Source organism: Pseudopipra pipra, chromosome 17, assembly GCF_036250125.1.
Source record: "Pseudopipra pipra isolate bDixPip1 chromosome 17, bDixPip1.hap1, whole genome shotgun sequence".
Taxonomy (NCBI): Eukaryota; Metazoa; Chordata; class Aves; order Passeriformes; family Pipridae; genus Pseudopipra; species Pseudopipra pipra.
In genome coordinates, this window is record NC_087565.1 from 7,335,048 (window position 1) to 7,351,891 (window position 16,844).

A 16,844-nucleotide genomic window follows, 5' to 3' on the forward strand; every position below is an offset into this window, starting at 1 on the left:
AGTGCAGGCATTATAAACATCAGAATTTTCTGAAAACTCACCTTAAAATATTTAAAAAAAAAAAAAAAATCACACCTGAGTAGGAGATCTAAATACAAACCATTTGCACATGATCCAAATGGGCAATGTCTTATCTCTTAGGGCAAGACCCCACAATGAACTTGAAAAAAACCCCAAAACTTGAAAGTTTTTTTCCTTTATTTTTTTTAACATTAACAAAACATTAATGCTGCTTCATTGAGTTCAGATTTACTCTTTCACAGAACAGAATCTCCCCCTTTGTAGAAATAAAAGTATTTCCAAAAAAAAGATAATTTCAAGCACATAAACACCACATTAAACATCCTAACAATTAAGGGATTTCTTTCTTGCTTAGGTGGTTTAACATCACCAGATATTACCTCTCATTTTTTCCAGGCTGATGGAAGTTTTATTTAACAAGCATAAACATTTTGCATAAACTTTTACAAGCTGTATGGAGCAGTCAGTTCTTATTCATAGTATTTATTTGCTGTTGGTATATTTTTGTCTTTTGACAAAACTCAATTATACAACTAATTGAATTGTCAGTTCTTAGGACAAGACCTAAAATATGACTGAAATACAAATCCTGCTCCCCTCTTCACCCACACCTTCTCTTTATGCTCTATGGCACAAATTTTGATCAAAACCCGTAACCAGTTGTTCAGCTGGAATGGAAGTTTTCATAGTCCTGAACAGACATGTACACACAAATTTTCCAGCACAGTGACACCTCATCTGTGCCCCGGAACAGGAGCTGAGAAAAAAAAATGCTCTCTGCCTCAAATGTGCAGAAACCTCTATTAGACACTGTGATGCAAAGAAAGAAAGAAGTGTGGGGAGGGAAATCACACCCCCCAAACCTCCCCCCCACTCCAATTTTCAGTGTTAGTCAAACACCAGGAAAAAATTACTTTTGTTGCCAGTCAAGTAAAACACAATAAGGTCTGTTTGTTTCTTGGCAAGGAACTGATGGGACCATTCTAGAAATAGGGGATTGGTCCACAAATGTAAAGAAACTGTAAAAATGGAGCCATAATGCTTGTGTACATGAACTAATCTGAGCCATTAGGAGGGAATTCATTATTTTAGAAGACTTAGTTATAAATATTATACTTTTTCCTCACTCATAACATTAACTTCCCTTCCATAAAATCACATGCATAGAAAGACCAAAGAGAGACAAAAATCCGTATTAGACAACAGAAAAGTTACCAAACCTGAAGTCTTTTCAGTCATGAGAGAGACTAACACTGCCCAAGTGTCCATATAATATCATTTACTGGTTTGTGTGAAATAATGATGGTAGTTCAATATGTACGAGGAAAAGATTAGAAACCATCAATGACTACCTTTCCTTTCTCACAAACTACTAAATCTAGGTGAGAAAAGAGAAAATGTTCGAAGCCTGTAAGAGGGTTGACTTGGCTTTATAACTTCCCCACCAAGAGAAAGTAATTTTTAAAAGCACAAGAGAAATGCAAATATACTTATCATCTAAGTCCTGAAAATAAAGCTATTCATCTCTGCTTCTGCCTTCATCAATCATGCCTTCAGATTTGATAAATATACAAACTCCTGTTCAACATTTCAACATACTTGTTTAAGAAAGTGTCAACATTATACAACCTTGTTTGGGAAATTGAGGCTGAGAAGCATTACCTGAAATTCCCTATAACCTCGAGACTTCCTGAATCCTAAATATTATCCAAACTTACTAATCACAAAGGCACATTCCCCGTATTTGTCAATCTTTGTAGTGGATTTCGTAAGTCACATTTCAACCATTTATTTCTATTTAAGTACTTGTGCTTGTCCCAGTTTTTCCCATGACACTTCAGAATTGTCTCTCGGCTGTGCCAATTCCCGCTTTCTAAAGTCGTGCATGACAATGACCCTCTTCTTAGAGTCTGTCAGCCAAAGCCACAGCAATCACTGAGGGGAAAGATGACTTAAAAAAACTGAAAGTAAGTGAGAGGCCATCGTAGAAGCAGAGAAGCCCTTCCTCGAGATACCAGCTCTTTTCTGTGTTTTTTCCTCTTCAGCCTGAGCAACACATTTAATTCTTCCAACTATATTCCTTACTATTCCTGTCCTCCCTTTCCCGTTTTCAGTCCTTTCCTGTTCATAAAGATTGCCATCTGAACAGCCAAAAAGAGAGGGTTTTAGCTCCATTTTATCCGTGGACACTCACAAAACACTGTATGCAATTGCAGAGACCTAATCCTCTGGAACAGCCTCATGAAAAGACAGCTGAAGTGTAGAGGAGGGAGGAAAGGAAAGGAAGGGAAGTCACAGGCTTCCTGCTATTAAAAGCCAAATTTAAACCCTTTCTACATGAGAAGGGCCTCTGTTGTTGGCTGTCGTGCAAAGAGTAGAAAATTTGGTTGATACGGCGTCGTCATTATGCTTAAAAGGCAGCTCTTCCACGTTAAAGATGAGGAACACTGGAAGAATATAGGGGGGAAGCCACACTCCCATTGTTTATGGAAGTGTGAAGCCACTCTGCAGGAGCTCTGCAGGAGCTGGAAGGGGGCTAAGCCCTTCCAAAACACTCCATCCAGAGAAGCCTGTGCTGCAGAGCGTGCCTTGCCCCTCCAATATTCTTACTCTGCTTCCCACACACCACCTTCACAACAGGGATAGAAAAAAAAAAGAAATACATTTCTGTCTCTAACTCAACTACAGATCATGAAAGGAACACAGAAAAAAATTGAACAGTCTTTGCTGTAGTTAACTTGCCTAGAAGTTTAACCACCTTCACATTCAATTTAGCTTTAACTATTCAGCACATTAATTACCTGGAACACTTGATTCCATACAGTTCCTCAAATAATTAATTAGCTAAAGGGATTGAGGATTGGAGTCCCAGAGGAAATTCTTCTAGTTTTGTAGACTACACAGATTTCACCTTGTTAAAGCTACAATTCACCTAAATGCACACAACAACTGTCCCGTCAACTATTTAGGGGCAGAATCCTAAAACCAAAATAAATAAAATCCCCTCACACCCACTGAAGTAGGCCAGCATTTTTAGCACTGGGTATCCTGCCTAGTCACCTGAAAGAAGTAACACTTCTTTTGAGTAGCACTAAATAAAAAAACTTCTGATTCCTTTGTTAGTAGCACGCTAGACATTTTTCCCAACAGGTATCCTCTTCCTGCCACTGACAATTGTCACGGGACAACCAAACCAAAGGCAAACAAGTTTTAGACAGGATTTTAAAACTGGATTTCTCCCAGCACACCAATAAGCTTCTCCAACAGGAATAATTCAAAACTCCAGTTATTTCCATTACACCAACATTAAAAAAAAGTCTCCTCATCTCCAGCACAGCACAGTTTTCACCAGCACTCTGCTGTTATTCATGGCATCAGCTGCGGTGTTGTACGCAAACGTATTTATGCTCCAGAAAGACTGATCAGGACATCAAGAGAGTAATGCTTTACTTTTCCTACCCTTCCAAAAAAACTCCATGCTATCTCTCTCATTAACTGAATCCCACATCATTTTTCCACAAGGTAAGCAGGATAAAAAGGGAATGAATCCAGCAAAACGGGTAACAGGGAAAGCAGGCCAACATAGGGAGCAGTCAGTTACTTGGAAGAAAATACAAGTTACTTAAGGACATGTGTGTAACTTGCAAGAATTTCAAAAGACTGGAAAACAGCCTTCTCTCCCCTGTAAAGTGTATGTTATGGTCTTCTGATTGTTTTTGGCAATAGAAACCTAAAATGATGCATTATAACTTATTTCTTGTACATCTTAGAACACTGGAAAAGAGCCTTTTCCCCCCTGTAAAGTGTATGTTATGATCTACTGATTGCTTTTGGCAATAGAAACCTAAAATGATGTATCATAACTTAATTCCTGTACATTTTAAATACACCACTTCTTTATTTGATTTTTTATGCACCTCGGCATTCCAATACATAGGACCCACAGAAGGACAAGCACAAAGGACTCACTTGCAAGAGTGAGTCACTTTGCAAGACCAAATGCCTTGGGTGGGTGGACAATCCATGATTCCTGAGCTGGAGGGACCTTCCCTGCAATTCCTGCGTGGCTCCCGCACCGGGATCCGCTCTGTGATTGGCAGCAGGGCTGTGCTGGCACAGGGCTGCTCCGTAATCCAAATCCCTTGCTATGAGAAGGCAGAAGCCAGCAGAGCCTCCTGAGGCCAAATTTGCCATGTTGCCCTGGATTCCAGCTGCACACTCAGCTCTGCCCAAACCCACCACGCACGGCGAGACACTCGAGGAACGCACCGGTGCTGCGAACCCCAGCGTGTCCCAGCCCCTCTCCGGCTCTGCAGGCTTTGTCTGAGGGGTCTCTGGGCTCTCAGATTCACAGAAATTTGGGCTTGCAGCTTGCAGGGTTCAGAAGGTTATCTACCCATGTAACACACCATTCATTACCCAGCATCATTATCTCTTTAAGAGCATCCGTGTGCTTAGAGAACTGTGTTGGTTAAAGGGACTGATGTTTTTAAATGCACCAGGGATCCTCCACTTGCACTTTCATTTACTTTTTACTTAGTACCCAGTGTTGAGAGATGCTACATCCAAGTCAACTCATGCAAATCTTTTAAGTCACACAGGTCTTTTAAGAGGTCTTTAATTGCAAGAGCAGCCAAAATGATGGAGATAACTCAGCAGTAACAGGATGCAGGACTAGGCACTTATGGAAAAGTTATTTGGGAAAAAGAAAATATTCCCTACAAAGAGGAGCTTAAAACATGTAGCACAGAATGTAATATATTATGAATCAGTCTGAACCTTCATTCAAAAGACCATGTACCTTATCCTGAATCAGCATTTGGTGATTAGGAAGAAGTACTGTCCAGGCTCCTCGGCTAAACTTTTAGCTCAGACATTCTTACTCAATAATTAACTACTGGAAGACTAGTGAAGGCTTTATCTTCCCAAAAAGGCAGGATTAACAAAATAGATGATACCACTAAAAGCTGGAGGATGACAATACAAAACTGCTATGCTTGACAACAAGCAAGACAAAACCAGAAATATAATCTATTAAAAAAAAATTAAAAAATTAAAATTAAACACAGAGAATAAGCTTTGAAATTTCAACACTTTCATTCAATTAGAATTAATTTAGCAGGTTTGGGAATACACACACAGATGCTTGCAGGCATAAACTAACATGCAGAAGAATCTCTTACTGTCTAGCAAGGTTAGACAAAAAGTTAGCAAACACAAATCCTTCTCAGATGAAAAAAACTGATAATCCATTTTTCCTATCTTAATGCCATTCTTCTCCTCATAACTATCAAATAACTGAACAGATACGAAGTGTAAAAAATAAAAGCTTTTAGAAACATAATTTAACATAAACATCTGGACAAGCAAACACAACAGAATCCCCAAAATTCATAGTAGGTTTTCATTTCGTGAGGAGACCGAAACTAAAGCCTTACTTATTCTAAATAAAGTAAATTGCACTTATTTTGTACACTGACACAAGGCATGTTTTCAGCAATATGAATCAATGTGCTATAGCTGAGGTAAATCAGTGTCAGCCATGTTGTGAAAGAAACTGCAGTTAACAAACACACAAAACTTAAGCTATGCCTTTGATATAAGTAATTTTATACTGCTGGATCTCACTAATGATTGGTGCTTGACTTCTTCAACTGAATGCCTATTAATCTAATTTAAAAATGTACATCCAAATTCTAGAGACAGTGAAACAGCAGCAAGAAGAAAACACACCAAGCTATAAAGCAGCAGCACTGACTCTGGGCAGTGCACAGGCGGAAGGTACGTTGTGAAGTGAAAAAGCAAATGCACTTACTCAGCATTAAATCCATTCACGTGCAAGATCCTCATCTGTTTGACTATTGTGCTTTTACCGGATTCACCAGCACCTAGAAAATGAAAGTAAATCAATTTCAGAAGGAAGCATGAGTGATTAAGGGACACACTAAAATTTTTTTCTTCAGGGTAAAATCGAGAAAGTTGGTTTTCTCAGTGCAAGAGTGAAAAGTGAAAGAAATAATTGCCACTGGAAACTTCAGTTGTAGCTAAAAATAAATGCCCAGCTCAAGTCATGTGTCAGATCTGAATCTTGGATCATTTCACTGTCCATTTTTCCAGTGTCAACGTTAAAAGCAGACTGCAGTATTTGGAAAGAAAAAGGACAACTTCAACATTTTATAGAGAAGAAAACAGGGTACGTCACAACCTAGTTGCCTTGTCACTACTATCTGACAGAGGGAAAGACTGACTGAAGTCCCTATTAAACCAAAGCATTTTTCTTAGATCCTTAAAGTATTTTAAGTTTGGCTGCGGTTTATCATCACCCAGTCAAAGACCGTAACTTAAATCACAAGAAGTAAAATACGTGGATACTCGCATCTGAAAAAGGAAGGCATCCCTTTAAGCCTCCACCCACAAGGCTACAAAAACCTCCTTCTCCTACTTGTGTCTTGTAAGCAACCTCCCACCCTCTCTACATGTTCCAAAATCAACCCTATAGCACAACGAGACGCAAAGACCACCTTCTGTGGCTGCCTGCTCCAAAGAGCCCCCCCCCGCAGCTCTCCCCTGCTTCCCCCATATACCTGCAGTACAGAAACCCCCACTCCACTTTACTCCAGTTTCCACAAGTGGATGGATGCTATTTCTGCTGAGCTGCTCGGATGCCAGTGCACAGGGCAGCCCATCTGCCTATAGTACCCGTTTTTCCAGGCACGCTGAACAACTCCAACAGCAGCATTTAATTGAGCTGCTCCACGCTGCCAGATCGGCAGCTTTCTATATAAAGCAAACACATTTTTTGCAAGAGTAGTAGCACAACCTGGCAAAATTTAGAAAGATTTCCCCTTAGCATCTCCTGGCTACTCCTTTACTCCTCTCATTAGCCTGTGTCTCAACAACAGGAACCGTACATCTGTGGCAGAACGGGCAGGGAGGTACAGTTTGTATTTATAGGATGTCAGGCCTCTGCTAGCACACACTGACAGCACAAGCCTCCATTTTGAGCCTCATGTTCAAAACTGTATTTTAGCAGTTATATTTCAAAGTTCATTTTCTGACAAACACATTTCCCCCTCTGCTTTCTTCCTCCCTTTCCTTCTCCCCCGTGAATTCCCAACAGTCCTGCTCTGCTCTCCATAAAACCTGCTTGCATGTTTTGCCACTTTAATACCAGAGCCTTACTCCTTTTTCCTCTCCTTGCTCACTGATGTTTTCTAAGCATTTAGAGAGTTTTTATCTACAACTCTTTATGCAAGTGCCACTTCTCCCCTAAACTACTATTCTGTAACATACACCTTCTGTCTCTTCAGACAGACCGCACCAGGCAATAAACACAGGTGGCAAAACTGATCAAGAACTAGTATCTCGAGTTAAGGTAGAGAGACTGGGTCTTCTTCACAACTAAGAATTACCCAGAAACAGCAGTATTTCCTATAGTCATATTTCCATTTAAAAAATAATTAACAACTAAATTTCAGCTGTAACTCTAAATCACATATTTATAAGCACTGGGAGCCAAAATCTTTACTTCACTTAGGCCAAGAACGGGGCTAGATAGTTGTTGCATTTGCTATAAACACATACGGTTTGGTATTGACACACCTGGGTTCTCTGGATCAGATACAACACCAGGGAACCAAAACGAAGTATTACATCTACATAAGTCTATTTCTATATTTGGCTGCTCGTTAAGGCCATATTCTTACCAACAATTACACACACATTTAACTTCACCACCAAGGAGAGTTCCATTAATTTCAGTGAGACTGCTCGTGGCAGCGGGACAAGCACGTGTACAGCGGCGGGGCCTACAAGGAGCAGCATAAACCTGCTAGAATATTCAGCAGCTCTTCTTTGTTGCTACTTGAATATGATTTGAAAAGATTAAGAATACTTTCAAAGCGCTTGGCTTTCTATTTCATGTGTCTTATAAAGGAAACATAACATAATAATAGGGACGGGAACTGTTATATTTATTTTTTTACTAGTGAGTCTGTGTTACAGACTATCCACAATTCATGACAGAAACTGTAACAGCTGAACTACTACTTTAAAACATACACACACAGATGACCTTACTGCCATCACTAAACACACACAAATTTTTATTTAGAAGTATCTAAATCATTTTTCAGCCACCAAAACCGAAAATAAATAAATAAAAAAAAATCCAAACAAAAAAATCCCTACAAACAAAAAAAACAGGAAGAAAATCCAGGCAAGCCCATCATGTTTCTGTTTGCTGAAATTTTGCCTCTATAGGAAAGCAACCCATCTGATGACAAACGATTTCTACATATCTACATAACGTTCAGCCTGAAATCTGGAAGTCCAAGACATTCCCCGAGAGCTGAAGTCAAAATTATCCTGTTAAAAGACTTCTGCTGGAGCCCTGGCAGGCTCAGTGCTGCAGGTGCTGCTGTAGCCCCAGTCTCTCTCCATTTATGTTAAGTCTTTTTCTTCAAATGACTATTTGAAAGATGTTACTGGTGAAAGTACACTTCCAAATTCACAGCCTTAAAAAAAAAAAAAAAAATCTTTTTTTTTTCCCCTTCAACGAAGGTTTTTTCACCCCAGAACTGAGTCAGCTCGGCGAGGCCTACCCTGTGCTCCACGCTACAGCCCTGCAGAACGTGCACAGGCGGTCCCTCGGCGTGACCAAAACAACCCACGGCTCGTAACTGCATCCGAGCTTAAAACACTACTCCAAAATACGCTGAAATAACGAGCCCGACAAAACATTTCCTTGCTCCCCCTTATAGCGATTTTTGGATCTTTCCTTTCCTTGGGAAGCCACAACCTGCGTTTCTAAATATATCCCGTGAAAAAAAAAACCCACGGGCAGGTAACGCAGAGGAGCGGCTGGAATCGCACCTGGAGCCGGGCTGTGCCGGCGCTCCAAGCGCGGTACCTCAATTCCTGGTGCGACAGCGCGGGGGGACGAGCCCTGCGGGGCCGGGGCTGTGCCCGCCCGGCCCTGCGCCGCTGCCCGGCCCCAGCGCGGCCGCGCTTCCCTCCGGGACAGACATCCTCCCTCCGTTTCCCCCAAACGATTCCCCGACTTCCTCCCTTCCTCTTCCTCCTCCTCTCCCCGGCCTGGCCGCACGTCCCTCGGCACCCCGAGCCGCGGCGAAAAGGGGAGCGGTGTCCGGCCCTGCCGCGCTCCGCTCGCCCGCGGCCGCTGTCACTGCCCTGCCCTGTTTATCTCCCGGGCTCCCCGCGGGCCCCTCGCCGCGGCATCCCCGGCCCCCTGCCCGCGCCCGCCCGAGGCCCCGCTGCCCGCCCCGCCGGGGCCGCCGCTCCCGTACCTGCCCCGGCCCCTCCCGCGGCGCCCCGGGTGGTGCCCGAGCCCTCCCCGCCGCTCCCCGGGCGCCCCCGGCCCCGCCGCCCCGGGCGCTGTAGCGGATCCCCGCGGCCCCGGGTGGGCCCCACCTCTGCCCCGGCCTCCCCGTGCCCGGGCTGGGGCCGGCGCCCCGGCGGGGAGGGCACGGCCCCCGGCCCCGCTGCCCGCGGCCCCTTACCCAGCAGGAGGAGCCGGTGCGTGGCCCTATAGACCTGCTTGTCCTTCTGCAGCTGCTTCTCGATCTTCTTGTTGGCCTCCCGCTGCGCCTTCTCCTCGTTGCGCTGATCCTCCGTCTTGCTGTTCCCTAAACAGCCCATCTTGGGGAGGGGAAGGCAGGGACGCGGGGCGAGGGGACGGGAGGCGGCCGGGGCTGCCGGGGGGAGGGAGGGAGGGAGGGAGGCACTCCCGGGCTCCCTTCTTCTTCCTCCTCCTCCTCCTCCTCCTCCCCCCCTACTCGCTGCTGTGGCGGCCGCTGCCCAGAGCCAGAGACATGGAGAGCGCCGAGCCCGGAGCCAGCCGAGGGGGGGCCGATAGCGATGACTTTGCTGCCGCTCCGCCGGGCCTCCTCCCCGGCAGCTGCAGCTGCCTCTCCTCCCCCGCCCCCCGCCGATCCCCTCGGCGCACCTTTCCCGGGGGGTGCGGAGCGATCCGCGGGGATCTCCGCGCCCCGGCCGGGCCGCCGGCTCCTCTAGAGGCAGCACAAATGCCCCCCCCCGCGCCGCACGCACAGGAACAAATCCAGCTTCAGTGCCACCCCCAAAAAAATAATAATCCTCTTTAGATCCAAAGGCACGGGCTCCAGGCGCGGAAACCTCCCCAAATCCTCGGCGGGGAGGATCGGGAAACGTCTCTTCCTCGCCTCTCCCCCCGCGCCGCGGGGGTCACGCAGCCCCGGTCCCTTCCCTCGCCGGCCGCCGCAGCTCCTCGCCCTCCGGCCGCGGGTCCTTCCTCCCGCACCGGGGCGGGGGGGTCCAATCCAAACCACCCCCCTTTTTTTTTTTCCTCCTTTTTTTTTTTTTTCCTCTCTTCCTTGCTGCTGCTCTTTTTCACATGCGGTTTCCAGGCGGCTGAATCCTCTCGGCGACAAAAAAAAAAAAAAAAAAAAGGCAAAAAAAAAAAAAAAAGGCAAAAAGCCCGTTTGGTCTGTGCGCCCCGAGCAGAACCTGTCCCTTACGGGCGGATTTTTCCTCGTCTTATTTCTCCTGCTCTCTCCCACATTTCTTTCTTTCTTTTTTTTTTTTTTCCTCCTTTTTTTTTTTTTTTTTTTTTTTTTTTTTTTCCCTTCCCCTATTGAGCGGCTCCGCGGCGGCGGAGCGCGGGGTGGGGCGAGCGGGCCCACACTGCACGCCGGGAGCGAGCGGGGCCGCTCACATGATGCCCGCGTCACCCCGCGCCGCCGCCGGCGCCCTCTTCGAACCGGCCCCGCCGCTGCCCCGCAACCCCCGGCGGGACCCGCCGCCCCCCGCGGCCGGCGCGCACTTCGGGATGAAACAGCCCCTAAAACGCCGGGAGTTGGGCTTGGAGTTAGTAGAGTTGTGAATAAAGCGTTAAGGGAGTCGTGCCCGCGCGGCGCTGTGTGGTACACTTGAAAATAATTAATGTAGGAGTTGTGGGACTGAACGGTTTGGTTTGTGGCGGGTTTTTGGGTAAATGCGCTTCCCGGGCGCGGGGCAGCTCCCTCGCACCCTGCGATCCGCTGGGTTTGTGGAGTCCCTGCGGAGCCTGGTGAGGGGCTGCCCATCCTTGCCTGTCCTGTGCATCCCCGTCCATCCCCACCCGTCCCAGTCTTGTCCATCCCTGCCTGTCCCTGTCCATCCCATCCCTGTCTGTCCCAGCCCTATCCATCCCTGCCCATCCATCCCAGCCCAGCCGTATCCATTCCTGCCTGTCCCAGGCTTATCCATCCCTGCCTGTCCCTGTCCATCCCTTCCCAGTCCATCCCATCCCTGTCTGTCCCAGCCCTATCTATCCCAGCCCATCCATCCCATGCCATCCCATCCCAGCCGTGTCCATTCCTGCCTGTCCCAGCCTTATCCATCTCTGTCTGTCGCTGCCCATCCATCCCTGCCTGTCCCTGTCCATCTCTGTCCATCCCCGTTGGGACAGGGGCCTCATGGTACCAGGGGATGCTGTGTGCAGTGGTGGAGTACAACTGGATGCACACACTTGCTCCTCTGTATGGTTTTACCAACTGTCTATCTCTATTTTCTTTTCTAAAATATGTTTTGGAAGCCTCGTTACAAAAATTACACAACTTATCAGCTACACCTGGAAAACAAAGGTTGGCACTTTGCTCTTCCTATAAGTCAGTTCCCTAAAATACACAGGTATTTTTTTCTCTGTAACCCTCCCTCTGAGATTAGTGAAATGTCCTTAACTATACAAATATTATTTAACCTTTTTGCAAAATTCAATTATCTACAACACTGTTCCCATGAACACACCTTCTTACATCACCCAGTTACTATATTTAGAAATATCTACAGTAAAATAATTATGTGAATAGAGCAAACAACTAGGAGGTCACAGTTAATGTCATCGAATACACCTGTGGAGCTGCCCTTGACGAAAGAGGGGTGGACCTCAGAAGAAACAAGGAACATCACAACCACATCGTGGTCTTTGAGGAGTTATTGGCACTTTCAGTCTATTTTTAAATGCCAGAACTTTGGGATACACAGAGTTTGAAAGTTATGGAGTTACTGCAGAGACTCTTACCAATGTGTCCAGGTGTTGTTTTAGGCTGAGGCAGTTTCAGAAAGTCATAGAGAGACTTGGCTCAGCAATGCCCAGACTCATCTGAAGCAAAGATCATAATAATTCCTTGTATCTTTTATAGGTCTTTTATTTATTTGTATAGTTTCCCTGTAGTATGCAATAATCAAATATATTTTAACTGTGGAGTTTACAAGGCATAAAAAGGAGTCAATAAAGCAGAATTCAGACTGAAAATTATAAAACCTCATAGTTTTTTTTATGGTTTCAAGTATGAAGAGAATGCAGAAATGCCAGTATCTGCCACCTTACACAGCAGGGAAAATCTGCCCCAACCTCCAGGCTTTGGTGGGTCCCAGCTGGGGAGAAGGGAGCCCAAACGTGAATACACACAAACAAGACAAAAATCATTGCTGGAGATATACAAAAGGCTAAAATCTGGGTTAGTGACTTTAGAGCAGGGAAATGGGAGTAGTAAATATGCCCAAGCATCCACGGACAAGGGAGTCATGGCTGTGTAAATGCTGTTGTCCAGCAGTGCACACCCACCCCTTCCCAAACACAACCCAGGCAGGCTCTGCGAGGTTAAACTCCAACAGGAATCGCTGCCCTCCTGCTGCACATACCCTGTCCTCTGTCTCTGGGCTGAACAAAGCATGAGGTAGCTGAAAAGGAAAAACACGCTCAGCTAATTCACAAGGCTTCCAGTTACTTACAACAGAATTAAGAATTAGCTCCTTGTACTACAAGTGTTATTAAAGTGTGAAAGTGTCAAAAGCTACAGAAAACAAAAAGAGAATTCCCAAATTGTGAAACCTATCAGCAATTACAGACTTTTTTGTCTTTCTGAAATATGACAGGACAAAAGACTTAAGGCACCACCCGTACTTCACAAACCCACTGAACTGCCAGGAGTTTTTTCAGTGCTGTCCTGATTAGGAGCACATCGTTTGGAGAGTGAGCATACCAACACATTAGCTGTTCTCACTCTTTTTTATTTGTTTAAATAACATAATGCTGCTAATGTGTCTTTAGAGTAAATTGTGTTTCTTATTGAAACTAGTTCCATTAGCTTCCATCTTGTAAAAATGAACTTCAGTTTCCAAGAACTTCAGTTTCACAAGTCTCCTTATATCAGAAGGGTAAGTGTAGGAAAAATCTGACCTTAATTCACCATAAAATTAAAACTTACTTCTGAAGAACCTACAGTCTTAGGAACAAATAATTCAAAGATAAAATAACTATATGTATGGGCATAGTGCCCCTGTGATAAAAGTCTAACTAAGAATTGAAAATACGGTATTGAAGGACACTGCTTTATACACAGATCAGATGCCCATCTTACCCCCACAGCTTTCCTCCAAACCCTCCAGGTGACAAACACCCTTACTGCAAACAATACACATTTGTTAGTGAGCTGAAGGCACTGAGCACTTTGGACGCCTCCAGAAAAGAAGAAATGGTTAATTAGTTTTCAGTGGGACAGTTGTGCAGCTCCTAATGGGCTCTTGCTGTCCACAGTGAGCATGACCTCGTAAACTTTTGGCTGTGGACTGTGGGGGTGGAGTTGTGACCAAACCAATGTGCTCACTTGGAGGAGAAGACTCAGACGACATCTCGCTCGAGCATCCCTTAGCAACTGGACTGAGATGGCACTGCAGCTTCCGAGGAGGTGTCAGACTTCCTTGCCACGGGAATAGCCTGTATTCCAGCTCCTACCACAGCTGAGGAGACATGGCAGAGGGGACAAAATCTGCGGCTCAAAAACTAGAAGCGACAGCGGTGATCTAATTGTACAATTTCCTTTGTTCCTGTTTGTAGGAAATAGCCTGTTTTCAGCAAGGACACGGAGCTCAATTAACCTGGAGGACACATGAAGCAAACGGTTCTTACAGCAACACCTTTATCTCTGATTTACTTTAGACTCTTTCCACTTGAAAACCTAGACTGTAAACTTTGTAACATTCCTCTCTATGATTATCAGGATGAACCAAAAGAGAGCTGGAGGCTTGCGTGTGTGAAAAGAAAAGCAACAGAAAAATACTCTCTGATTTAAAGCTGTCAAGGAGCAGATCAGTGAACAATAAACTCTGGGTCACTTCACCACAAACCTGAAAATGCAGCTACACATCTCAGTTATCTCCTCTCCCTAGTCCTCACACCTGTGAGACTGTTCTACTCCCAGGAGTTTGGGTCAGAGCTGCTCATCGTGTCAAGGTGAACTTGCAAGGGGAAGACAGTTTAATCTTTTTTCACTGAGAAGCTGCAACCCTATAACTCCCCCACAGCTGAATATATACACCCTGCCTTCTTTTAAAAAAATAATAAAGATGTATGCATTCTTCTCCACTCTGTGATTCAACTGAAATTTATTATATTTAGGAACCTTAGTAAGAAATTAAGATTTTAGGGGTGAACTTTTTCTTTTCTTCCTGCTTTACTCAAGAGATTTAAAGTACTGGGAAAATATAAACAGTGAATAAATTCATATTAGAAAGGTGCAGAAGAAGTTCCCCCTGTGCATAGCATCTCTGAGGATTAAAATCTTACACAGAAATAAGAAGTAGCTGTGAATTTTTGTTAAGGAGCCTACATTACCCCATGCTTCATTATGCTGTCCTACAAATTCACAGTGCCATGGCTGAGCAGTTGGAAGTGACTTCCCTCTTTTAAAAGCAGGGATTAACTCCGGAACAGATTGACTCTTTCAGTTAAAGGGCAATTTTTAATAGCACACACTGTATATTTTTGTGTACGGATACCTTTCTGGTTTGAAGTTAGTAAAATTTTTTTAACTTTAGAAATACAGAACTGAGCATTTTCATCCTGGTATGGGAGCTGAATATCAATCCCATCAATCTCAGTGTATTTAATACCCACTAAACTTAGTCTTTTAGTTAGTTATAGATAAGGATTAATTAAGGTTCTGATTTAGACTTAGATCATTGGGGTTTTTTTCATCTAAAAAAGCCTCTTGCAGTGACTCAGGTCTGCTGCTCACATTTTCCTTAGATGGAGCCATCCTTCAGGAGCTATCATCCTGAAAATCCTTTGGACTCTTGGAAGAACAAAACTTGGTGATAAAAAGGGAGACGGTTTCAAAGTCTTCAAATTACCCTTTGACCTGCTGAACAAGGAACCCTTGAGTAATCTCAAACCCGTTTAAAGGAGAAACAAACACATTAAAGCCAAACAATAATCTAAAAAGGAAAACCAAAGCAAACAGATAGGAATTGGAGCAAGAATTCACTGTGGGTTTTTTTCATCTGTTTCCTTTGTGGGGGCCAGAACAAAAATCACTTTAAAAAGCATTCAAAGGTAAACAAGGTAGGAAATGCAGCCATTACCAATCAAACCCTGGGAGGGCAAAGCAGGATCATCACGTGGAAGGACAAGTTTGTCTGTCATACGGGAAGGAATGAGCCCATCCGAGTGCAATGAAACGAGCTTTGTCAGCGAGGAATCAATGCACCACCAATGTATTCAATAAAGAACAAACACAAAACACTTAACTACAGATACTCCAAAACAAACAGAATGAAAAGGAGATACTTCCCTCTCTGGCAAAGAAGAGGAATTTTTCCGTACAGAAATTCTAAACTTGAGAGGGATTTTTGTTTTGTTTTTAAATAAAAACAAGCCCAAAGTCTACTAATAGAATTAACCAAGACTTTCCTTTAAACCAAAGGAAAAAAAAAACCTCGCCTCCCTCCTTTCACTTCGAGGCTTTTCCTCAGAAACATTACAAGAGACTTTAAGGAACCCATGGAATTATGGAAATAACACACTGAGTAGGAGCTTTTCACCTAGTAGCTTTTCTTATTTTCTTGCAGTTTTTTTTCTTATATTCCTTCTCACTCCTCATGCATTCTGCACTGCACTTTATATAAAAAAAAAACCAAAACAAAAAACTCTTATGTAACAGAAGTAGCAGCACATCCTAACTCTCCACATAACACATATGGAATGCCGACTAAAAAAAAAGTTGGAACAAGTCTTTTCTCAGATTTAGTTTCCGTATTTGTCAACATTCGCTGCCGATCTACCCCGACTGCAAACTTTTTTATAAAGCATTATTCTGCTTTAATCCCTGTTCCATCTGGGTCACAAAGCCCAGGGAGGCAGGAGTAGCAGAGGCTGTGTTTTCAAAATACTGGTTAGAGTTAGTTCCTGCAAAGAAGCACGAAACTCCCAAGCCTTTCTCCGGCCTCGGGGGTCAGCAGAGGAGAGGAGGCTCCTGGCTTCACCTCCCCAGCACACAGGGCAGCCCAGCACCAGCCACAGTCCCCACTGTAGGAGCTAGGACTGAGCCTAGCTTAGGCTCAGCCTGACCCAGCCTGACTCCAGGAGCACGGTGAGCCATCCCTCCATGCCAATATTATTTATTACTGACACTGCATTCTCATTTTATGGTTCATAACAGGAAAGGGAATAAGAGGATTGTTAAAATAGTTCTTGCTAAGTTGCCACACAGGTTTTAATGTGCTGTAAACATTCCTATCCTTCTTTTACATATTTTTAAATAGAATGACGTTCAGGCTTTCATGCTCAAAATAACTTTACATTTTAGTGCTAGCAAACCACAATACTCTCAATACCAGGAGCTGTTATTAGACACGATCTGCAAGGAAAAACAAGACTCTGATTTTGCTCCTCTGTCTCTGCACTGCAAAAGGCCTGAAAGTGTTCACTTTGAAAAAGGGTATTTTCTCCCATCTTTTTCTTTAGGTGAAAAAATGTTAAGCCTAGATCCTAAGATTACATG

At 44.3% G+C, this 16,844-nt stretch overlaps 1 protein-coding gene across 2 annotated transcripts in view; it reads right to left on the reverse strand.

Moving 5' to 3' along the window:
- GNAS (GNAS complex locus) overlaps positions 1-16,844 on the reverse strand; it is a 145,445-nt gene that overhangs the window by 76,908 nt on the left and 51,693 nt on the right. The window contains exons 1-2 of one of the 2 annotated variants that reach the window (XM_064674113.1): positions 9,543-9,922; positions 5,837-5,909 (exon numbers count right to left, since the gene is read on the reverse strand). In XM_064674113.1, the coding sequence (XP_064530183.1) occupies positions 5,837-5,909; positions 9,543-9,681 (212 nt within the window). In that variant the 5' untranslated portion in view covers positions 9,682-9,922. Of the gene's footprint in view, positions 1-5,836; positions 5,910-9,542; positions 9,923-16,844 lie in introns of those variants that run through there. The other variant, XM_064674112.1, reaches the window with a different exon arrangement.